Source organism: Anopheles marshallii, chromosome 2 (assembly GCF_943734725.1).
Source record: "Anopheles marshallii chromosome 2, idAnoMarsDA_429_01, whole genome shotgun sequence".
Taxonomy (NCBI): domain Eukaryota; kingdom Metazoa; phylum Arthropoda; class Insecta; order Diptera; family Culicidae; genus Anopheles; species Anopheles marshallii.
Window position 1 is genome coordinate 17,349,186 of NC_071326.1, and position 26,877 is coordinate 17,376,062.

Consider the following 26,877-nt stretch of genomic DNA (forward strand, 5'->3'; position numbering starts at 1 on the left):
CCGTTTTTTTTCTTTTTCAAAAGTTTCATTTTAAAATTTGCTAAACCTGACGCACATTGAACGCGACCACAGCGACGTGTGAAGCTGCTAAAATGAGCGCGAAAAGACACCGCCGCCCGTCCGATGAACCGGATAAAACCGGAAGGACAATAGAATGTATGTGGGAGAGGGGGTGTGAAATGGATACGGGACAATAATAGCAGAAAAAAAAATACGTTGAAGCACCGTTAGCACCGACTGTAGCGAAGTTTAAGAGTTTCCCACAACTCGCTTAACAGACCCGAGTCGGATGAGCGCGACTCGTTCCCGTCCCTGTAGGGGAATGCGTGTCGGAAAAGAAAATGCGGGAGTTAAAAAAAAAATGTAAAGTCACATAAACCCCGAACGGCCAAGATAGAGCGTAGCAGGTTAACGGGTGACAGCAGAAAGGGCAGTGCCGAAGGACACATTTCTTTCGCGAGTACGCAAGAAAAAATACCCAAAAACTACCCAAAAAAAAAAAACCCCACCCCAAACGACACTTGGATTGGGTGGCGCACGACACATTTGCAGCAATTGCGGATGTCGGACACCCCCCGTATCGGGACTGTGCGAGCGGGAAAAGACTAAAGAAAATGTACCAGCAGAAGAAAAAAAAAATGCACACACTTACACCAGACCGGGAGGACAGCCAGCATTTATGAAGAAAAATGGTCCGCCAGAGAAACTAACAGCTGCTACACGGTGCCGTATCTCACGCGATGATACATCCGCACAGGGTGAGAAATGGGTTTTCGCTCCGGAATGTCTCCAGGTTGGCGATAGATATATGTATGTGTGTGTGTGTGTGTGTGGGTTCACACTTTTAGCTCACCTTACGGCTATTAGATATTTCTACCCCTATGTCCCTCTTTACTCCACTGGAACGCATCCCTCCCATTCGAAGGCACTAGGTACCGCAACATCAAATGGCTTTCCCGCATTCGCCTTCAACTATGGTTTCTTGTTCACGGCTGTGTAGCGTCTCGACAAGCAAACCTGTGCGGTTGCTTCCGTTTGATACTGGCCCATCATCCTTTTGCATCCCATCCCCGGGTGGGATGGGTGGGGGAGGGTTAAAATGTGCTGACAGCTAATCGTCAATACCGTTCGGAACACGACGGTTCGGAATGCCCTCGTTGAGAAAGTGCGCTATTAGAAAACTTTTCACCAGTAACGGAGCCCATATGTCCACAGTCAGGGGTGTCTCGTCGCGCAGCGAAGCACACTCTCACCGATCCTGATGTAATAAACAGAAACAAAAGATTTAAAATTTTGTCGATTTGATGTAATTGTAACGTTCCGATACTTACTCGGTTGTTGTGCGCTGAGAGACAGAAAAGCTTCGCGATGTATTCTTCCAACAGGTTTGACACCTCTGACCCACTGGAAGGGTAGCTACGTGCCGGCAACTTTCGGCGGCGTGGAAAATTGCTGTCCACCATTTTCCTCCTCGTGTTCAACGATCTTCAACAAAGAACCGCACCCGAAGAGGCCCAAAGTTCTTGGTTCTTGGTTTTGCATCGTCATCACATTCCTATTTCGGTGTCGCACTACAAACGACACGCTCTGCCGCTCCCATGTTACGGTCATTTTTCGCATTCTACTTTCTGTTTTTCATTTTTACACTCTTTTACCGCCTAATAGCTGTTGGAAGAATATTGCAAAAGTTAGTTTTAATTGTTTTAAACTCAACAACTTGCCGACAGACTGCGCGAACATTCACGGTGTGACAACATTTGCTGCCCATGCCCTGGAAAAGCCTGACGAATGTATGGCAAAAGGGGCTTGGCGAAGAGTGGTATGGTGTGTTTCATACTTTTGTAAGAATAATTTTTAACAACTATGTCTCCGCTGCTTGCCGAATATTCCCGCATTTTCCACTTCACTTGGCGGTTCACATTCTTCACAGACGTTACATATCCATCGCCAGTGGAAAACAATTTTGCTGCGTTCTCATCCTTCCAGCACCGGTGCAAACGGGTGTAAAGTCAAGCGGAGCAAAAGTTCCCACCGTACGGGAAGGAAGGAAGGCCAAACTTTACTAATCGAAAGTTCTGTCAATAATTGTTTGTTCGAGTAAGAGCCAACGGGAACAAACGAATAAAGCTTCCGAGCTTCCAGTGTTCAACGCTCAACCGGGTCTTGCACTTGCACTTGTCCGATGGAAAGGTTTTATTGCATTTCTTCAGCCGGGCTTTTCTTCATTGATGCACGTATCCCGATCGGTAAGCGATCAACTTTTCCAATATTCATGTTTACATAATTGCATCACCGTTAGATGGCTCGCTGCAAATGGCAGCGTGGAAAGGAAACATTTTTGCCCCCGAAGCTAGTTGCTGTCGTTTACGGCAAACAAGAAATGGAGTTGCTTTCTGATATTAAACACAGTTTTAGCTACCTTAAGCCGAACTAGTTAAACACATTTAAAGCATTGCGAAAGATTGCGTTCCATCGGTAGGACCGTTTCCCGTCCGGCGAAACAAACGGCATCCACCGTGCCGGGCGAAAGACATCACCCACCACCAACGCGTACAATGTTGTCATGAACAAATGATCGTTTTTATTAAATTTTAATGGAAACACAAGATACACAAAACCTGCACCATTTTCCGAGCGCACTCATTGCTCATCGTCGTCATCGTCGACGGTGTGTGAATGTGCGCGAAACGAACAATCGTACCGCTGTGCAAGTGCGCTACTGCAGGGGCATGATGTAAAGTTACCCCCAGCAACATGCCCAACAATAGTCTTCCCGAGCACATTACAATAAAAAAGCTTAAAATTATTAGTTTGATTTTCCTTTATAAAACCTTTAAAAAAATAAAAATTAGAAATAGGGACGCTTCGCACACTTGCGGCAATATGTAGCGCAATGGTACGTAACGAACATTTCAGCTCACCCTAATAATGAGAATAGAAACGAGAAATTATACATTTTTGTTCCGTTTCGTTTTGCTTTCACTACCGGACGGGTCCTCCTTTTTCTCTGCACGTAATTTCATCGTAAGAACGCGACTACCGGAGCACACACACACAGCACCATCGAATGGAACCAACTTCCGCCCCGTTCCCTGGCGTTTCCCACAAATCTACCCCATATCTATGCTTAATGTTCTACCGGTTCGTGCTTCTCGTTTTCTCACCTTCCCTCACAACCATCCTACCAGCGCTGGCTTTACAGGAGAATATTTCCACCTCGCGACGCGAACAGCCACCGAATGGCATCGATGAAAAATGCATGCAAACGATGAAACGGTTCGGGAAAAGACACCCACAACCAGGCCCTGCTGCTGCATTTTGCCAACGTTCAACTACAGCGAGCAAAAGTTTCGCGCACTTCTCTTGCTCGCGGTAACTCGAAAGGTACCACATCCACAACAAGCGTAAAGAACGGATCCACGCAACGGGGAGGAAGATTACAGTGCACCAGCGATGAAGCCAACGATCATTTTCCGGTGACAAAGCGCGTAACGCTCTCTTTACAGCTTACTTCCGAAAACGAATATGGTCGCACCGATGTGGATGTTGTTGTGAGGGCCCAGGCTTGGGAGGGAGAGTTTAATAAATTAAAAATTATAGCCATCCACCGGATGATAACGGAGATCAAGACGTTGTTTCCAGGCGTTTCCTGCACCGGTACACTGCTCCTGTATCTTCCGGTTAGCGCGCGGCTCTTACATTGGTTACCTTTCATCACTGAAACCATTAAAATGGTTGAAAAATGAGCTTCCCTCCACAGCCATAGACAGACGAGCGATTTTTCCCGTACCAACATCTTTAACTATTCCCGCCGGTCTGGCGGACGGGATGCTTCTCCGAAGGTGTTCCGAAACTTTTCCAATCCTTCCTTTCGACGGATCGCTACAGAGTGGATTCCATTCCTGATAGTAGCATGACACGATGACAACTGTTTTTCTCCTTCCCTGCCCCGGAGCGATGGTGTCACAGTGACAAACATTGGACGGAAAGCAATTAAAATGTTTGCAACTGTCTTGGCGGACGAACGAGACGAGGGGCAAGATATTAATGTGGAGAAATATTAGGACACTCGGCACCATTGTGATATCTAATTAAAATCACAATCATCAAACTCAGCTGCACGAGCTTGTACAAAATAGATAGCTTGAGCATAATGTACAAAGAAACAAAAACAGCAGCCTGTAAACTCAAATAATAATAATAGACAAAATGAAATAAAGCATAACATATGTAAAGCAATTAATTTTACCTGTCCAATACACATACCAAATACGAGCAGCTATAAAAACTTCTCTTATCCGCTCACTTTCGGGTACGAGACAATAAAACAAAACACATTGGCTATTTTTCACGACGCGCACATCACACATGCTTACATTATCTAATTATTTTATGCAATTGTCTTATCAATACTCTATGTACACGTTTCGACGTTTCACCCATTTTGCATGGTGCCCATCGCATTATGAAGGGGTGTTTTTTTTTTGTTTTGTTCATATTTGTGTGTAACTGCATGTTGCTTGATTTCGTTAGTGCGCTTCTCACCCCATCGAGAAAGAGAAGCAATCTTATCGCGTTTACAGAACCGCGAACGAACGGAATTCATTCAATGTTTTAATTTTAAACACACACACACACATTACTTGCGCGTAGTACTCGCTTCTCTTCCATATTGCAGTGCCTTTGTTCGATCACTCGATTGATTTCGTTTTGTTTATTTTCATGTTGCATATTAGCAGCTTTTCGTGGACATTAGCGCCTTATTTCACTTTCGTTCCGTTTCCGTCGACACTCAAAAGATGGCTCTCGTTTTAGCGTTTCAATTATCTCAACACAACCAATTCAATTCACTAGTAATTTGATTTGAAATTGAGAGCCAAATGTAATAGACGAAATCACAAAAATCTACAATTAGCTTCGTTTGTTTTTGTTTTCCTAATTTTAACAGTTTGAGAATAATTGAAATATGCATTTGCACGTATGTTGCTTTTCTCTTTAAATCAAATAACCTGCAATCGAATAATGCAAAGGCCTAGTCGCGAAACATATTCAGTTCGTTTATATTAGGAAATAAATTTTACGATTTACCTTTTTAAACCTTATGCAAGACCATTTTGTTGTAAATTAACACTAACCTTAATATCGAACTAAACCGACAAAATGATGAAGTCGTTACATCCACAGGATCAACGATAGACGTTCCCTTCGACCTCTCAATGCTACAAGAATTGCGTTGCTTGCACATTAAATTGCATCCAAATAGCGCGGTTACACGGTGCCCTAGTTTCTTGCTTTATGTATTAACGTACACAGGTTCCATAATGATCCATAATAGTTATAACGGAAGGCAATAGAGAGAATTCAATTTAATCTAAGACAAGATGGTACTTTAAACACGATGCATTGTAATAGTCGCGGTATGTAGCTTAATTTCGTTATAAATTCATCAGTTTGGATACAACAGCGTAAACACAATCTTCACCGCCTAGCCTAAACATAATTGGAAAACATTAAAAACCACGGTTGTGAATACATTGGTGCCTTATTTCAGCTGCCTTGGAACGCACTAACAAATAGGACCTTCAATGTGCACGGGAGAGGGGTAACCACATAACAAAAACCGAGTGCCGTCAGAGAATGGGAAGGTCCCGTCAGCTCCGTGTTGCATAACTATTGCAGTATGGGAAAAATATCTAACCGACATCGACCCATCAATCTTGTAGCGAATAATAATTATGTTTGGTTTGCATTACTGATTGTTTAAGCCGGTCGCCAGCCAATCCGATGCCGACGAGTGCATTTCATTTGACACTTCATTGAAAGATCAAACACATTAACACATCAATAAACTAGAATACAAAACAAGATTATTTTATGCACTAGCTGGGGAAAAAACAGTTTATACTAAATAGAGACAACACAAAAATGCCACTAGAAATAAAATTCGATTCAGTATGCTTAGAAATGTTCAGAAATAAAACCGCGCTATACACCACCAGATGGCGCGCTACCTATCAACTCAATACGAACACTTTCTCCTTCCGACCGCTAGGTGGCGCGCTATTTTTGTTTTCAATCAATTCTAAGCGTTTCAATCACGAATTTCAAGCGTTTCAACTGGCTCGGGTTTTCGCAAGTTAACCAAAACGAAACTTTTGCACCGTGCCCGGGACCACCTTTGAACAGCCCAAATATTGTCCAAGAGTTCACCGCGTTTCCGCAGCTTAGGACCACTTTTTTGCGCTGTCCAAAGGTGGTCCCGGGCACGGTCCAAAAATTGTGTTTTGATTCGCTTGGGAGTCGCAGGCCGAGCAGCCAAACGTACTAGCACGTAACGCCAAACCGTTGAATGAATGGCGAGATGAGGACGACGACGATGACCATTTGATGTGCAGATGTGGAGAGAATGAGAGACGATGGCGAAATTAATCTAAATTATCCTGGAAAATCAGCTTTATGTAACCGGGAGTTCCTACAAGCGGGGTCGCACAAAATGGGCAAACCGACTGAAAACCGTTGGTACCATGAGGTATATCGACATTTGCCCAGTATCTGTAAGGAAAAGTATGTAAACCAACAATACATTAGTGTCATATTTACATGGGGAATTCGTTCGCGGATGGGAGATATTTACTTGACCGTTTTCTCAGTCGCCATATGGCCGCACGGGTTGAATGCGTACGTTGGTGGACCAGAATCAACGTAAAACGCGGGCTCAACACCCATGCACAGTGTCACCACTGGTCCCACCTCCAGACACATCGGACATCGACGTGCATTTGTATTTTTATCCTGGCCCCAACCATGCTGACCTGCCGTAATTAGAAACCGGAAAAAGAAACACAAGCGAGATTAGAAAATAACTAACACAACTGCAAAGATCGAACTGCAACACTCACCCTGAACATGGCCACAGTTCAGATATACGTAAGGCTGATTGACGTGATCACCCAATGACACTTTTCTAGGAATAACTAACGTGTTTAGGCCCACCGGACACTGTGGCCGGCCAGCATTGATTTCGTCTACTAACTTTTCCAAGTCCTTCTTTGTCTGTGTAAAGGAAGAAATGAAGAAAGTTAAACATCAGGCTGCTGCTCTTCAATCTGTCTCCACCGGGAATTGGCGAAAAAAGTATGACACACACCGGTGAATGCCGCAAACCTTCGGCCGAACGCCACAGCAGCGTCGCGCCGCAGAGATCGATCAGGGTGCCATCCTGCAGCACATTCGTTTCGTCGTAGATCTGCTGTCCCTTCTGTTGTGCCGATCGGCATTCCCGCAAGCTGAAAACATCGCCACCAACGGACGTTTCCCGCCACTGGCCGCAGTCCGCATTTCCGCCACAAAAGTCGCCCTTTGGATGCATTATCAGTACACCGTTTGTAGTGAGGCCATCGATTTCTACATTATCCTGCCATTTAGTGGCTTTCTCCTAAAAAAAAAAGAAGTTTCCATAATCGTTAGTCAAATATTTCAAAATAATTCAAAATATTGTGTGGAGAAGGAAATGTCGTCAGAAAGTGCACATTAGAATAAGCTACCATTACAAGATTTACGCCTTGCCGATTTTTTCGAAAAAATAAATAAATAAACAATTTAAAATATTTTATAAAAATCTATTCAGTCGAATGATAAATAAATGATAAATATTCATATTGCATAGAACTGAACAAAAAAAAAGTTTATGCAAAAGTAATTTGCAATTTTATTGCGCAGCATCGAAACTCCCATTCTTGCAAGATGCCGGTGCACATGATTTCCTTTCCAATTTTAACGAATAAAACGATCGGGCACAAAGCGTTGTACGGCCGCGTTGTAGTACGTGATCGAAGAGGCGCACATCCGCATCGCCGTTCCGTGCTCCGAAGGCGTGAAGCAGTGTGGTACGCGAGACACGATAATCCACACCAGCAAATAATACAAACGCGGCCACAACCGACTACCAGCTGCACACGCAATCGTTGGCGTGGTTAAACCGGCGTTGGAAAGAAGATAAAGAGAACGCAGGTTCGTACTACGCAGTACGACGCTTTGGAAAGGTGACAAAGAAACGAAGAATAATATTTCGTTATGTGCTTCCATCGGCAAGACCCCCGATAGGCGTGTTTTGCTAATTGTTACGGCATAGTTTAGCTAACAACAGCTAACTTATGGCACAAGATACCAAAGAGATTGTTTGTCTCAATTTCTAAGTCGGAAAACCCCGAGCAACATTTGGTAAAAACATTCTATTTTTTTAAATGCCTAAACAATAGCTTAATACTAGAACTACCAAGCGTGTTTCAGTGATGGTCACTTTACAAACAATTCCAAGACAAGACAAGACCTGAATTATGCTTTCATATGTTTTTGGGAACGTACTACAGATTAGACATGTCTAAAATATCAACTAGCATAGATAGTTTAACCTAAAAAATTTAACAGGTTTAAACGGTAGTTTTAATTTTAAAATTTGAATAATGTACTAAATGACCAGTATCTAAACACAAACCAAAAGAAGTGCGTTTCAGTGGCGACAGTACAGTTCTACTGAATCCATGTTTTCCACATCCAGATCCACACTCACTAATACGTTCTCGATCACCTACAGTAGTATTTTCCCAGCCATACACGGTCGATGGGTTGTCAGCTTGAAACACACCTCGATTACCAACAGTACTGTAGTACTGTAACTGTAACTGTAACAGTAGTACTGTTGGGTTTGCCCAATTTTAAGGGAAACACAATAACTGTACTGAGCATTATTCATGCACAGAAAGCATTAGCATTGTAATGCTGCATTCTCACAGTTTTATGTAAAATTGTTTTCCCTCAGAATATGTGACTCACTACTGAAAACTACTACTAAAACACAAATTCCCTGGAATTTGGCCTGAATAAAGCAGAATGGCGGGAGTCCGTACACGTCTGGAAATGTCTACAATATTATAAAACTAATCGGTACCATCGGTACTTATTCTTCTTAAATAATATTTGATAATTATCATAACATTTACATTCTCGAATGAAATATGCGTACATCTTCACATATCATCTTTTAATACCATTCCATTTATGACGTTATCTAAATCGCACATAAATTGTTAGCTAACCAAAACCTATCTTTATTTAATTATCTATTCATTTTTCCCGAAAAAAGGTTTACTTATGGTAAACTGATAACATTTGACGCGTTTCTTCCTCACACAGCCATATACGACACTGTATAACTGTCTGTGGCAGTTTACAGCAACGCTTGTTTTACATACCATTTCTAATAGACAATACTATTATTTTACAAAGTCGTAGACATAGACGCTTTTGATCCCTGGATGCATTCGTTAATAGCGCAGCTATTTCGTCAATAACTTCCAACCCCAAACTCGCAGGCACTTGCGTGCAACTTGCGGGTAACAAAATATCGCCATTATATTAACGAAGACGTAACAGCATACGCCACACACATGCCAGTTATCTAAGCGACAGAAAAGCATCCCCAGTTGTCCATTACGATGTACCTCTCACTCTCGTTCACCTCCGCAACGCCTTCGACATGCTTCACATGACAGCACAAACATTCAGCTGCTATCGCGACGGGCCAGACCAATCCGAGGCCCGGTTGTAAGCCGGTTGTGATTTCATTATCATTACCAACGGTATCTGTTGCGCTGTCTGGTGCAAAAATCAAACACAGATTCCACTCCAACCATGTGCACCATGCACCGTCATCGAAAGTCCTCAATCGTGCCGCTTATAATCACAACGGTAGGAAGTTCAAAGAACCATGGTCATGGCAAAAAAAAATGCGCCAACCCGGTACACGGTCGGATTGATGATCGTGCTGCGCATTTGTCAAACCTGTTTGACTCTTTCCCTTTCTGGCTTCTGGTACATTTCCGATACCAATGTCTGGTGAGAAAATGGCAGGACCAGCAGCTCGCACAACCATTACGCACCATCATCGAAAGACGATTATCCCAAGTTACTGATATATCTAAAATATTCCCCTTTCACTAGTGATTGGGTAAAACGTGTGCCAACGTAAGACCGGTGCATTATAGGAAGTTTTTCCTATTGGTGCATATTTACATCCGTTTTCTCCTTCTTTGTTAGATGCCTGACCACGAATTGATCTTTCTGCAGGTGCAAAACAGTTTTCTAACCCTGGTTTACACTTGCAATCAAGTGTCAACTAAAGCTTTACTCCTAAATTCGACTACTAAATAGTTTTACGCTATCTGTGATTACACTGAGTTAAATGATCACGAAACATCGAGAGATTATCTCTTATCGTTCAATGTTTAATAGAAAAATAATAATCAACTTTACTACCTACAATGTCTGTACGACTATCTAGCACTTATTTGCCATATCTTAGCTTACTAATCTTGTAAATACTACTATATTTCTTGTGTATTTATTGCTAAACCGAATATTTCGCTTCCAAACTAAATAGCTCCATAAATCAATAACGATAACATTATTATGCGCGACAAAAACTAAAAATAAAAACCCATCTTAAATTACGAACGTACCCCGAGAAATATGTTTCTGCTAGAATCGAACCCTGCTGCATATATCCGCGCCTTGTTGCCATCCGCTCGGTCCACCAAAATTCTGCAGGCAAATCTAGAAATCGTGCTCTGCACAATTTTAGCATCTTTCTTGTCTCCTGGGAGTGTGTCCATCACAACGAAATCGATCGGCGATTCGGATGATCGTCCAACCTGAAAGAGATGTATAAAAATATGCGTGAAAAATCAATTTTGAAGGAAAGCTTATGTTGTACAGGTTAATTTCAACAGCAGGATTAGTTCATTCATCAGAGAGCAGCACAAATTGTTCAACAAATTTCGAAGAAAACTCTAGACTAGAAAAGCATAATTTGGCGTAAAAACTATCTCCTTTTGGTAGATATTCAAGCGTGATTTCAACATATTACACACAACTCATTAAGTGAACTGCGTAAGACCCCGTGAAGATTAAAGCGAAAATATCAAATTAATTACCAACGACTAAAACCCACAACAAATCATCTTTAACTTCATTTCAGAAAAACGTGATTGTACAGCTGGCAAAGAAAACATGGACGATTTCCTAATCCTACTCAGTCACACTCAACACACCCACTCGAGGCAACGTTTAAGCGAAAGGCTGCTTTTTCCCTGAGCTTAAGAGATATATTTTGCCACACGCTTTGACCTTCACACCATCGGATTTCAGCCCTGTTACTTTATGTTGTCTTGTGCATCATCGGCAAAAAATAAAACAATTTACGGACTTCACGCACACAGCACACCGATATTTCACACAGAGCGCTACTTTAACTTTAACAAATCGTTCAAAATTGGATTCCTCTGCTGCAATCGTTCCTTTGCTGGTGGAGAAAAAGTACTTTATTAGCGATTTCAAAAGCAGAAATGCATTTTCGTCACACCAAAAAAATGGAAATTATTCAACAACACAGGTCAACACACGCTTACAATGTTATATCATAGTGCAGGTCGAATTCTAACCAAAGCACACGAGAAATCTCTTCCCAACTCCCATGATCAAGTTGGTTAGAAGATGCCATGAACCGAGACCAGTTCCAACGGTGCCATATCATGACTCTCGTTACAAGTTTTTCACTGTTTACAAAATGACACAAAGAAAGTGCAATGCTCCAGTGACCATCGCGGGATGATGCTCATGTATCTTCCAAGCAGGAGCGTAGTATTTGTTCTGCTTGCGTCTCAAGGACGAGCGTTCAACCGAGCAAAGGCGTTAAAAAGCATCGGGTTTTTAGTCTGTGGTTGCAATCGGGGCCAAACCGAAGGCCAAGCATGCTCCAGCACAAAAGAAAAGCTGAGGACACTTGTCTCACCGATAGGTTGGGTGGCTTTCATAATCTTCTGACTTTTCATCACGAAACTATAAATCACGTGAAGTTCAGGGCATACGCTCGGACTAGCAAACGTGGAGATCAATACTGAATATTTTACTAAATTGGTAAGAGGTATTTTGTAAGGAAAATATCAAAGTTCGATTATATAAAATAAAAGAAACAAATAGTATAGCTTACGGTTCTGAAAACTTTGCAACAAAAATTATTTGTAATACAATTTCTTAAAAAAGCAATTTCAGTCACTTTCAATTTTATTACCGGGTTAGGTTTTCTTACATGATGTTAATTGAAATATTCAGTGAAAAAATTATCAAACTGATAAGTATCTCCTCATTCCCCATTGGTGGTTTGCAGCTCACACAATGCCTTGTTGAACTACACACATCAGAGACAACGTAAGCAAAGTGCAACAGAAGCACGAAAAAAAAACACCGATAACCATCGGAGTTAACATGCATAAAGTCAAGCGATCAACGATCGCCGTCTGCATGAATTTTAATCAAATCACAAAAAATAAATATCAAAATCCCACAACCTTCATCACAGCAAGTTCTCAAAGCAAGAAAAGCAAATAAATATTATCGAAAGGGAAACATCACAACCCCTTTTGTTTTCAAACAGTGCTACGGCGCAACATTGTAATTTATGTTATTTTTTCTGCGTATAGATAGCTTTTGCACGCCTTGTTCTCATTTCTACAATGTAAGATTTTGTATATACTAGTAGTATATTTGTTAATTTCCTTGGAACGTCCATACCGACATGATGCTGGTGTGCAGATTATGTTGATGCCACAATGTAAAAGATCATTACAAATCAAACACTAAAAATAATAAATACTTTCCAACTGAATGTATAACAATAAACGATCGTTAAACAAATGACTGCAAACATTTCAGCTCCGAAACTGAAACAACTTTTACAGCCCAACAACATTTACAGCAATCGTTATCTACATGCGGCAAAGAATGCTCTTTCTTTATGTTTCATGCGACATTTTACGCATCAACCATCGATGGCAGAACCTTCGTTTTGTTTTGCTAGAAAGCATTATCAGTAATAAATGAGACACTTGCATGGGAAGGTAAATGTTAGACAGCAATAAAAAATGTGTCAAATGAAATGGACATCAAACCGACTTTTCAAACCAATTGCATATGGTTTTTTTCCCCTATGCTTGTGCCAAATAAACGTCAAATTTTGATTTCACTATAGTGCATATTGACAGTCAAAGAAGCGATCGTACGCATAACCTTGGAACTTCCTCTTTAGGCGTCGCTGTAAAAAAAATGGCATCCCGTAAAATGCTCCTTTGTGGTGCCGATAGGAAAAAAGGCTCTCGGAGGAAGCCCTACTAGTCGTTGAGGCCGTCGCCGGCCTACGCTTTTACCGATATGATTAAGCAACTTTACTTGCGACAAACGTTTACCTAAGAACCCAGCAGAAAACGGTGCTCGATTTGTGTGATAACCAATGCAAAGAAAGAACCAATGACTGGAGCGCCATCTTTCTATGCATACACGTTTCGGGTCAGTGAGTAAATAGCGAATTATAAATCGATTTCAAGATTGCACAGTGACTAACACAGTTATGAGCAGGAAACATCATTTAATGGGAGATACAGGGTTTTCCATTTCAACTGGCAAAGCCAAAACCATTTTCGGGGTTTTATTCCCGAAAATTAACTGAAATGTATTCGACATAGATCTGGTTTGAATCCTTGTGGAACTTTTGTTCAAACAACAGCTTTTCAAGAAAATTTAATACCGTTTTGAAAAACGTTGTTTTGACACGACTATTTATCACATTGTCTATTGTTATATGGAATGCTCCATGGACTGTTGTGTTTAGTTCCATTTTATCTTTCGCATTTTTTCTTATCGAACCAACTGTCTAACTCCTCAAAACATCACAATACCTGCAAGGCGTACCATTATAAGCAAAAATTGCCAAAAAGATTCGCTTCACTTTACGGTAGCGATAATTTTGAATGTCATTTTTCCATACACAGCCACACAATGAGTCACCATCAAGCAGGAAATGACAATTATACGCACAAAACCCACAGAAGGGCCAAGTATAGCAAAATTAGCATTAGATTCTTTACATTAACAGTAGCTGAAGTATGAATTATTCCACCCCACAACTGACGCTATTTTAAAATTATAAACAAAATCACCTTTCCCCTTGTACCGTCATGCATTGGGTTTAAGATCCAAATTTACACTGCACATAAACGAATTGGCGATCATTCGTGGCATACACATCATCCATGTTTCTCATTCCCTGATATTCTTGTTTTATTTTCGTTTCTGGTGAAACTCCGGCACAAACTCTCAGGGTGCCAGCCAAGCAGCGCACCCAAGCGGTGCAAAGGTTACATGCGGAACCAGCAGCATTAGCTGTCGCGTTGTTGTCGTTTACACCTAGCCACCGAGCCCTGTGTGCCAGGGAAGGCGTAAACCGCGCACCACCACCAAACGGCACACCCGCGGCATGAATCAGAAGGGAAGGAAAAACAAAACAACACCGGCAAATGAACAGTTAGGCAAAATGCCGCCTGACCGGTGTGTGTGCGCTTAATGCTACCCTTGACAAACGGGCGAGGGAGGGTGGTGATCACTATTTCGCAAAACGGGACAAACGCGGAAAAGGGGAACCAGTTACCCATTTACAATGCACCGTGTTTTGTGCTGGTGGCCGTTAACAGTGTGCCGTGGTCTCGCTCTCTCTCTCTCTCTCTCTGTTTCTCCGTCTAAGTTCGCTGACTTTTTGATGTGAACTATTTTTACCTTACATACAAAAACAATAAGTCACACCGATCGTGGCGTGCGTTTGGGTGGATCGGAAAGTGAACGGCCGGACAGAATGAAATGCCTACCAGCATATATCGACAGTGTAGCTCGAAAGTGCTTCCAACCGATTGACTTCAACTATGTCAAGCAAAATTTGTTTTAGGATGTGAGCGTTGGAATGATTGTTTGGAATAGCGACACATTATTATCTTGCAAATATACTATTTTTACAAAATTAAACTTCTATGGGCTACATTTATCAAACACACTGTAAGAATGGCCATTGCTCTCAGGCCACAATATAGAAAGAATAGAGAAAAGCGGGTAACAAGTGCAGCATTGACGTACGGAACTGGTGAGAAAACAAGGCACAGGGGTAGGCAGCAAGGGATGTAACTCTTTTCCTCTGCATTGTTTCCTCCCAACATACACTACAAAAGGGCAGGTGTGTGGGGTGATCGATGGAATGGATAGTAAATGCATCATTGCAAAACCGGTCACAAGGTACCCCTCCCGGTTGAGTTATGTTCTCTTGGTGTACTGTTTTGTTTTTTTCCATACTTTAGCTGTATTTTCCTTTGCCTTCAAACGACTCACGTGTGTGGGCCTACAGCAACCACTTGTGTTACCGCCGACAGCAACATTAATGCCCATTATGTGACAGTTACCGCTAAGCAAACGGGGGCACAACCAACACCCATTCATGCCATCCCGTGCGGTTGATAATCGTAATTCATACTTTGAATCATCTCGCTTCTGAGTAAAGATACAATTAGGGAATTTATGAGTCATGTTTAAAAGGTGACTTATGTTAAGCATTGCTCGTCAATAGATGAAAGCTCAACGATGAATCATAATGTCCGTTTAACATCGGTCAAATCAATCCAAACAAAATTGTGTTAGCAAACATCAACATCATCCTCCAATCCAATGTGTGTGAATATGCGTAGATCAATACCTCACCAAGCACAGTAATACCACGAGGTACTTCACTTTAGTTCTTTAAGGAAACACAAATCAACTGCGACGAAACGCGTCGCTTTGCGAGGTATTGCGCGATAGACAAATCCGTCTCCGAAGGTCACCGAAGTCGCACAAACAAGATAGTGTGAAATGCATTTGTACGCGTCGTCTCCATTGTCCGGGCGCATTCGCCCGACACACTCACAAACCTATTTGCTTGACAATCTTTAAACGATGAAGCAATTGGTGCGGTGGGCAGAAGTAATAACTTCTCATTAACTTTTAAAATTAATTTTCTTCACTTTAGCAACCTTTTTAGTTATATAATGACTTACTAGACTTATTTTACGTAATCAGATTATCAGTAATTACTACGAAGGAATAGCTGCAATAGGCTTTCCTGCCGATCGTTCGGCCATTACCACGACACTGCTAAGCCGATTTATTTCAAAAAGTTTCAAGCTTTAAGTGTCTAATCTTGAGATCAATTCATTCAGTCAATCGAACCGAATCCAAAACTGGATGACCAAGATCTTGCGAGGAAGGCAAAGATTCAGACTCCCTTCAGCCAAAATACGGTAAGAAATGAAAAAAATGAGTAGACAACAACGACCGACAATTATTTCATTCAATCCCATAAAAAATTATTGCTCAATTGAATGCGCTGGTGGTAACACAAGCAAAAGTGACAGATAATCAATGGCAGAAGATAAAAACAGATCTCTTCAAAACAAACAACATATTGTAAGCACTCGCCCCTAGTCTGGTACACGTAACTGTAGCGTGGCAGAGCTGCTAAAAGAAAGTGTTTCCGGTCCAATGCGGTGACACGCTGTTCAAATTCGCCGGCAAAACGTAACCGGATGCCTTCAGTGCGACGCAACGTCGAGGAACCCAACCCAACAAAACACACAACACAATCGTTCTCGGGGGCCGGAAAAGATTTTGCCGTTGTTAACACAGTGTCTTTGATTTACGGGAAATGGTGACACACTTTCATTCACTTTGAGTCTTCTTTTTTTTGTTTTGGCTCGATGCTCGAGGGAAAGGCATCTGCGAATACCAGTCAAGTCTCCCTAAGGTAGTATCTCTCCAAGATAGTAAGTCTCCTTTAGATGAACATTTTTGACAGTATTTTCATTTTCAATACATTTTATGTCTCTCAAAGCTGCAAGTCTACGATAACGGACCCTTTAGGTTGCAGAATAGAGTGACTTGACTGCATTTCTTTTCATTGTGTAACTTTTATATGAAGAATGTCGAAAAACAGAGGAGTTGTCGACTCAATTCCCTTTTAGTAAACAAACTAAACGCACGCATTGCACAAACTGCCTTTTATCAAGGTTTCAATTGCGGGTATTGTTACGGGTTGGGCAAACTTCTGCCCATTAGCACATAAAGCTCACCTGAAACATATCCGTGTCTGGGTCCTCTTTGTACTCTACGATGACGGCCTGATTGCGGGAGAGCGTGTACGATATGGAGTGCTGTTTCGCGTCCAAGATGGCCTGCGAGGACTGAGGCGACTGTACGATGTAGTGTTTGGAGCGTTTGACGCCATTTGATTCGACGCGCTTGTACAGGACGAACTTTGACCGACGTCGGCCACGGTCGCCCTGTGGTAGAAATCCATTATATCTATAACCGGGAAAGGAGAAAGAAATAACAATGCATTCCGTTAATCGATTGAAAGACATATTGAAATGGTACTGTAAATCGAGATCCACATACGTATTTTTTCAAAAATAAATTAAATAAATTAAAAAATTAACTTAAATTTAAATTAATTAAATAAATTTAATAAAAATGATGAATACAAATCATCTACATTTCTTGAAACAAAATACTACCTAGCGGTCGTTGAAGGTGTATCATTTTAACTTCCAACCAAAAGTCGTCCAATCCGCGCCAGCTCCCAATTCAGGTTAATGTGTGGCACAACGACGGAAAGCGACGCTGATGAGGGTTCACGACTTCATTAGCGAGGATCATTTAGACAGCAAAAGGAACATTTTGCCTTCCGCCTCTCGTTCGCAACTTCAAACTTGAAGAAATTGTCCAATGAACCGCAGATAACGTCCCTCTCTTCATTAATCTACCTTCTTTTTTGTATGTGTGCGTGTTTCTTCCTTTGCTGTGCTCATTCCACCCGCTTATGGTGCGAAAAGGAGCGTGTACCGCAAAAATGGACTTGAAAATGCTATCAAATTACAACGCGTTATGACTCTGGACGGGTAGAGTGAGGTGATGAACAATTAATTTCCCTTCTCCACTCGGGATCTTCTGATCCTCGTCATCGTCTTCCTTCCAATGGGTTCCTCCGACACGATGATTATGCACTGTTTTAAGCGGCGATTGAAAGAATTTAATTTATCTTGATGCGCAACTGTTTAAAGGTTTCGTTACTTGAAGAAACACTACTCCGAATTGTCACTGACCAAGGACTGCCATAACCAGCGTGATGGATTTAACGATCCATAGCAATAATACATCTGACGCTCAAAACGAAAACAAAAAACACATTAAATCTCCGACTTTGATACCCGCCGAATGAAAATTAATTCGTTACAATCTTCAGACCAGCGTACATTACAATTGTGTACTGGCGCGGTACAGACGAGCAATGAAGGCACATAAGCAAACCGCGCAAAAGTCGAGCCCATCGGAAGGCATATCTTCCCTGCGGAACCTTGACTTAGAAATGGCCAGCCGTTACACTTGACCAACGCTGGAACGAATCGCAAAACAGTGTGCCGAAATGTAGCGCAGCAAAATAAAAAAGGAAAAAAAGGCACACGAAACGAGAAGTTAACCCCGCCAAAGACATGAGTGAGTAAAGCGGAGCATATAAAAACCACTGCTACTTCCGCTGTATGTTTCCTTCGCAATGGCTTTGGCCGGAATGATGCCTCACGAATGGTGCTCGATTGGAACGCCACAAAAAAAGGCCACAACACAAGCGCCGTGCAGAACGAATACAATCGTCAAACGGTCAAGGCTTCTCAACGAAATTTCAAACCAAAATAAAAGCTCCCCACAAGCATGGATGGACCACCGCTTGCTTTGCTGCTGCGATCGATTCGCGGACCTCCGCGGAACACCACACCTGGCCAAGGCGACCCGAACGTTGGCGCTGAACGTCGACCAAGCGGGCAGAGGAGTGGGCAGGCAGGCAAGCGCAACGCCGTATTATCGACCGGATGGTATACGTTCGACCGTTGGATTATTATTTTTCTCCCTGCCTTTGCAAACGCTCGCCAAACCGATGATGATGGACAAAGAAACTGTTAACCCGGCCACGCGGCAAATGACTGCAGGTTTAACCTTCACTGAATGCCCCAGAAACCGAAAGGAACGAACCTTTTTAGCGCCTCTACCCCCAAGTTTAGTTCGTTAGAGCGGCAGCATCGGAAAATTTTCTCTTCAGATTTGTAAGTAATTCTATGCTTTTATTTTCAATATCTGTTTTTCATGTTATTTTTTCAAATGTTCAATTTTATTTTTCGATGTCCTTTTTTTATTTCTGTTTCATTATCGTACGTTCTACTTTTTTCTATTTTTATTTCCTGTTTCATTACTGTAAGTTCTATTATTCTTTCGTCTATTTTTTATACTTGTATTACACTCCCTGTTGTTTTATGCTGTTTTGCATTTTCATTTTTATTTTTTTTACTATTTCTTTCTTTTTTGCATAATGTTTTTTTTATTTACTTGATAAGCTTTACCCATACTAATTATCCAAGCTATTACCAAAGTGTTAACAAAATTGTTAAACTTTTGTTATTCATTTGTTACCATACTCAAATAACACACAAAAGTTCAGTCAAAAAGTATGTCTGTTATGACCTTGCCGTTGCCACGTAAATTCTACACTGCTTAATAAACTTGTATGAACCATACACAAAGAAAAGACTATGGACTGAATAAATCACTGTAGAAATCCGTGCCCTGCATAGCACGGTCTAGCAAAATTGAGTATCTATTTGATTTACATTGCTCATTATCCTTGCCTTACTTAGCAATTGAAGCGTGCGTAAACGAAAACTTAGCAATGTAAACATTATGCATTAAGTATTAACATATACTAATTGCTCATACTAACATACACTTCCTTTTACGATAAACGTATTTTTCCCTCTTATCGCGTTTTGCGAACAATTAACGTACAATTCTATTAACTAATTATTTGAGTTAAAATATCCCGACAGCAGTTGCAAGCAAAGTATCGGTCCAAAGGTAGCCATCATCGACCACATCTTGGAGATGGTCTATGATAGAAGGCCATAAACATCATCTATCACATCCTTGCCCGACGTGACATGTGACTGGTCATCCGCTCTCCCGACCCCGCCACACCTACACACATTGAAACGTTTACACATAATCACACACTGGCGCGACTGGGTTTTCCCTTTTCCCTGCCCAAAGCGACATCGAGTGGCAAAGATCCCTACGCGAGAGGGATCAATTTCATCCTCTTCCACGGGCTGTCACCTTGAGGAACGCAGATTAATGAAACATAAATTGGGCCCAGCAGCTCATCCGTGGCAAAGATGGGCTTGACAAACCTCATCCATTAGTACAGTTTGTGCTTCCCATTTCGTTCCGCGCAGAATTCGATAGTTACGAACGAACTATCCGGCTCCGGACCTTTGTATAGGAGCAGCACCACGACGCATGTGTGTGTCAGCTAACGCATTTAATGATATTTTGTATGCTAACCGTTCTGTGAACTTTCTTCATCAGAATTCATTCGATGCGGACCGATTTCGGGCGGTGAATCTGTAAGGAGGTTGTGGCCTTTCTACGAAACACACCGGCCCAAGCTGCTTTGGAATGATGACTGGAAAAAGATCGATCCTTCATCAATTCGGACACTTGCCGCGTTTGCGTGGAGTTTGCTGTTTCAAGAGTTACAGTCTGACTCGTTCTTACGGTCGGGACAATCCCGTTCGAGGCCTTTTTAATTCTACTGACCCTCCCCCCGTCTGACTGTCCAGTCATTCTTAATCAACCGCAAATCGTTACAGAACAACCAGAACAAATTAACTTCACGCCGCTAGCCCTGTTTTTTTTTGTATTCTTATTATTATTAAAACAGAAAGAAATATGGTATTATTTTGGAAAATATGTTGATAAATACATCAACTCCATACTGCAAAAGCATGTATAATAACTGACCCTCTGGCATAATAAAAAAACCCGCCACGAAAAAAACGCACATTAATTAAACAGCAAACGGGAAGATTTAAGCCACAGAAGGCAACAGATTTTCAATAAACGATAGCACGTTCTTATTTTCAATCGCTTTAAAGGCTCGACCTACCCCATTTCTCGGAAACACAAACATAGAGCCACCATACGGCCCAAATTAAATTTAGTATAAGCAACTTATCTTCCACCGAAATCTGTAAACGAGTTCTTGTCTCGCGCGTTCAAAAACCAGCGTCTTTAATTTATTTTTATGTGTTCTCCGCGGCGTGTCTATCCAAGCTTTACCGCGGCGGGTATTGCTGTGCCCCGCATGGCTCTAGACGACGCACACGCTACAGCAACAGCCATACAAACACATATCTCCAGAGGCTCTCCAACTTCAGCCATAACTTCAGCAATCGCCGTCTTGGGTGGATCGCACCCCAAAAAGCGGCCCTGAAGAAGAGGCTTTTGCCGGGTAGAAACCTTTTCAGCGTGGTACATAGAATGATGGAGCTTTTGGAAGCACGAGCATAGCAAGGTAAGTAATATTGAATGTCCCTTGGTGGTGTTTTAATGAAGCCAAACTATAGCCGTCGGTTTCTTAATGACGTAGCCACACGAGAATCCAACGTTTGACAAAACCTTGAAAAGAAGAATATGTGCCTATCATAGCAGGGAACGCAATCGTTCTCGATCGACCATAGGGCAACTTGGTATACTGGGTGTCATTCAAAACGAATCTCCACCAAGAAATTGTCAGTAAGGATTGGGGTAGCAAAAAAAGCGATCCAATGCGCTCCCCCCAATCTCCATTTGGATGGTCAAATTTGTATAACCCTAAGCTTTAAATTAATTCAAAACGCAAGCAGAATGTGAAGAATGAATGGACAACATTGTAGCATTGTAGCACCTTCATCGCGGTTTACATAAAACGCGCTTCTAGCCAGCAAGTTTGTACCGCACAATCTTGACGGTAGAATGCCCGGACACTTTAATTGTGAAGCTGCCTCCCGATGGCAGACACATTCGAACCATAAGAGACGGAGATACCGAGAAACGAAAACCCTAAAGATCACGAATTGTTTGCGCGATTTCAAGTGATCTTATGTGGTAAAGATCACTCACGTTGGCTTCCACGGGGCGTCGGCCTGCAAAACAAACACAGGCAAAAAACCTACGCTCCAACATAACATTAATGCCAGCCAGAAACACTCACCCGACGGAAAGGCAACATTTGTTGTAAGGAAAACAACAAAATCAACCCTGTACTTCCGATGCTGCGAAGATGAATTAAAACATTTGCTGGCAGATTATTTCGAGCGTCAATCTTCCAACAGAACTGACCGCAGTGAAAACAACTTACGCCTACCATACACACACGCCAAGCCACTCCCCCCAACCGGCATCCCCTCCGTGCAGGCACCCGCCAGGTTTAGCTCAATGAAAGAGACCGATTCATCCGCTTCCCAATCCCGGCCATCCCGAGGGCGAGGTCTGTGAGCAGCAACACGTCGCGCACATCACTTCCATACGGACTCTGACGGGCCTCAGGCCCCGGAGGAAAAAAAAAACAGCACCCAACACGAAAGAACTTTAATGGATGATTTTGGTGAAGGCGAGCGAGCCCTAAATTTAAAGCGGGCGCACGGAACATGTGTGCACGGAAACAATGTTTCGGTCACTTCTCTTCTTGTTCTACATGGGTTTTCTCCCGTAAGGCGGATCATTAGTGTGATGGGAACGCACAGCAGTTGAGCAGGATATAATTTGGAACAGGTAGATTAATAGTCAATTTTAACAAGCTTCTCTTACTCCGTTGTCGAAGTTTGTACAAAAGTTTTATTCATAATCAATGATTATTATTGCATTGCTGTTATTGGGTACGCTATAGCGTTTAGAACAATCAACCGATTTCGTGAAATAAAATTATAGATCTTGATCAAACCCAACATCATAATATGTTTGCCCGGTTTTTGATCAATTTTAGGCCAAACCGTTGCTTCCAATTCCATATCATTTCTTTCTCCCAAATACCCTGCGCTTGACAGCAATCGAAAAAGCAAATGATGGCCTTACATAAAAAAACCACCCCGACAGACATTCCTTCTGCTGAGCACGATTTACCCACACGAGTAGCATCGGGGTCGGGTTTGGTGGTGGTGCCCCGGCAGACACGCCGGGGTTGGGGGATTAACCGGCCGGCAAGCTGATGAACTTTGAAGCTTTAACATTTAACCAGCAGAGAACAAACCTTTCAACCTTTACTCCTCCATTTCGGGACCTACTTCTTCGCCGTTGTCGAAAACGGCGTAATGGCGTAATCAAATAGAGAAACTAATGCTCCCCACTTTCGCTTCGAAACTGGCCCGCCGTGCTGACGCGATACACACACACATTCGAACCATTCCTTTTTTTTTGTTGTTGTCCACCGATCGGAAAAGTGACGACTACGTGGATGTCGGAAAAAAGCACACGATCCATTATTCTGACTGCCAAAGGGGAGCTGCCAAGACAATCGTTGTCTTCAACCTCGCAAAACGTTACGTGATTGGTGGTACAAGATATTCCCTTTCGTGTGCCGTACGTTGAGCTGCGGTGCCACCACGGAAAATGGCTATCATTTGTTTTTTTTTTTTGTATCACGGTCAGTAGAGCACGCAGAGATTGGCACTGCTTAGGCACGCTAACGCGCAGACGCTGCAGAGTTTCCAATCAAATTCCAACAACACGCACGCACTCTGGCGGGGCGCAAACGGATGAACTTTGGAATTGGAGGAGCACGTAAATTTACCTCGCCCAAACGATGGATTTCGTCGATAGAAAGGGAAAATCATAAATTTGAAAACCACCCTTGCACCCCTTGCCAGCTTAAAACGGAACACGGTTCCCCCTACCCCCTCCAAAGCAAAACTTACCCTAGTATCACGAGTTCTCCATATCTCATCCGCGGTTTATCCGTATCTGCATCGCTCTCCGTAATTATCGGAGACTCTGTGCCGTCAGTTCTGGAAGAGAGAAGAAACACAGAAGGTTATTACATCAGTGCAAAGCCGGCAATAAATCGCTCCAAAATGTACGCCTAATAATGGTATTGAAATGTTGAGCATCACTTGCAACTAATATCGCAAAACATCGCACAACAAACCAGCAGCTAATAGCCCACCAAAACCAAACCTTCTTAATAGTCGCCACTCGTTGCCGCGAGACGAATTTAAAAATGTTTCGCAAAAGCCCACAACCGGAGCCCGACCTGGGGTTGGGGTTTCTCAAGCAAATCGGCGGCCCTGGGCGATTTCTAGGCATGGCCATACGTAAAAACCAAACATCACGAAGGGCTCCCTCCCTGTTCGCGAAACCAGCATAATCGGCTGTCCGGCGTCGCAAAACCCGTCCCCCCGTCCACTGGCTTACCAGGAAAGTCGCGCTCCTTCTGCGCCCTGCTGGAAAAACGCGTTCGGTTGGCCTTCAAAAGACACCGAGCGGCCGAAGAAAAATCGCAACAACAGAGGTAGGCGGGGGGGAAAAAAAAGAAAGTACGCGGGCTCTCGTTTTGAAAGCATAACAATAAATCTTGCTACACAGCACCGTTTTGCACCAAAACGCAATGGCAAATAAAAGATGGACCCATAGTATGTGTGACGAGTTGTTGCAAAAAACCAAGCGCGAAAGAAAAACCAAACCCCAAACAGTGTTACCGGTGGGGTAATTAATTATTATAAGCTTATTTTTATTGTAATTCTGCTTCGTTCAACAGGGCAGCAGGCAGTAGTGGCTTAGTGATGAGGGGGTTGTACTTCGGACGACACTACCGATATCTAATCGCATCCGAAGAATTCCAGAAAACACTTGCGCTAATATTTTAAGGTTACAGAGTCAAAAATAATTGTAAAATACCTTTACATATTCACCAACATCACAAGAAGCATTGAAAGGGAAAGCGCATGATGTTTATTAACTAATAGCTAAAGCTCATATCATAAAATAAGAGACATTCACCAAATTACCAATAATTCTAAGTGTATTTCTAACCATGTTATAGGTCTAACAATCGAGCTCGAGAACAGATTTCTTCCTGGAAGCAGTCCAAATAATCTATCCGGCCGCTTTCCAGATGCCGCGTACTGTAGCTTACAGCGTAACATCTTGATTCTACAACCACCAGCATAGTATGCATCAACTTCATCATCATCATCGTCAGCATCATCATTACGATATGACCGCCATGAAGCTAAACCGATAGATCTACCTCCGCTAGAGGTCTTACGCCCGCCTTACAAGTAAAAGACAACGCAAAACACCAACCATCGCCAGCTAAATGCCACCAGCAGCGGTTCAAGAGAGCCTTCGGGGGAAAACTTCTTGAGGGAATCTATTTATGGGATTGCAGCAAAAAAAAACATATTTCAAAGCGTGAATAAAGGGAAAGCGAGAGAGAGAGAGAGAGAGAGAGAGAGAGAGAGAGAGAGAGAGAGTACAGGAGCGCGTAATCCATCGATGAGACAGCTGTCACGCACCGTGGGCCAAAAGGGTAGAATATTTCCTGTCATACTTCCAATGGGTATATGGTATAATGGGCGTGCGGTGGATGCTCTTGGATGACCAGATTGACCCAGAACGGTAGAACCAGCAACAAAAAACGGTGCTGGCTTGTTGAAAGTGCTCACGTATCACTCGAAGTTCGGATAGATGATCAAGATAAAACATCTGATATTTGCTTTGATTCATGTCTATTTCATATTCTAAGACGTTTTTTCGATGTACTTTCGAAGGCTAGACAACGTAGTAGAATATCAGTTAACACTACTCTAAGCTACTTTTTTTATAAATATAAAAACGTAAATAAATATTTCTTGAAAAGTGTCTCAAAATGTCGTACCGACAACCACATGGAACTGTGTCCAATAATTCACCCACTCCCATCATTACACCCGTAATGAGTTCCTTCCCGATCGCTGCTCGACTTTAAACCTTCGATTTTGTCCACCACCACCCCCCTCATCATCATCACCACCACCGTTCCCGCGTGCCTCTTCACCCGGTCCCACAAGCGCGCGATGCACGTGCACGTTTAGCCCTCCCCGGACACACAAAGATTAATGTGAAAGTTCAGTGACACCTAATGCTGCCACTGGCAATGACGCAGAAGAACGCAATCGAACGACGCAACATCACCACCACCAGCAGCATGCAAGTTTGGGACGACAATTTTAAAATGTTCTTCTTCTCGACGCAACGCACGAGAAATCATTTCCCCCCGCTGCCGGTAAGATTTCCGAACCTCCAACACACGGAACCGTTCGGAACGGTTGCGAGAAAAAAAAGGAACACAGCGCATTCGTTACTGCTGCCACATTTTCACAGCTCCGAAAGGCGCCATTTGGCGACGGTGTGAATGGTGTTGCCGCGGGGTGGGGCCAACCATAAAATCCCTCTAAACAAACAAAAACTACATCCACATACACGGCGCGATAGTTAATGTGGGGAGGCAACTGCGACATCGCATCGATTTCGACCATTAAAGGTGGTCTGCAGTGCTTTTTTTTTGTTGTTAAATATCATCCATCCAACACACGTCCCGCGGGTGAGAGAATGGAGCAGAAATTTGGAACATTTTATTGATTTCCGTTCGTGGGCTATCTCCGCTCTGCCGTTAACGGAAGGGAGTGTTTTATTTAGATTGGTGTTGGGTAATTTAGACATTTTCAGCCCATCGAACACAAGTACCCTCCGTGTTAGCCATGTTCTAGTCTGCCTCAGGAAGAAACCTTTCGGCTTAGCTGATGTACTGATGGTCAGAATCGAAGGTACTGCCGGCGTTGACTTGGCCTGGCATGTACAAAGCTAGCTAGCCGGCAATAAAACAGTGGAAGGGCAAACCGCATGAAGCAGGAAACTCCTTCAAACGACATCTCAAACCGTACGCTCCTATCAGCTGTTAATTATTGAAGCGACATAACAGCTTGCATTCGTTCGAATGCGTTAGCGAGGCTTGAGTTCGCTTGGCGCTTTTCCCGGTAGTGACGACGAAACGACGTACGTCACCAGACGTGACAG

General features: G+C 42.7%; 1 protein-coding gene across 1 annotated transcript; it reads right to left on the reverse strand.

The window, feature by feature from the left end:
- Positions 1-6,425: 6,425 nt before the first annotated feature.
- LOC128716217 (protein pellino) lies at positions 6,426-23,836 on the reverse strand (the record flags this gene model as incomplete). The annotated part of the gene is made up of 7 exons (XM_053811140.1): positions 6,426-6,552; positions 6,635-6,812; positions 6,900-7,053; positions 7,148-7,435; positions 10,518-10,709; positions 17,034-17,265; positions 23,739-23,836. Coding segments are annotated over 7 exons (1,269 nt in total), but the record flags the coding sequence as incomplete, so codon positions are not given.
- Between the last annotated feature and the right edge of the window lie 3,041 nt (positions 23,837-26,877).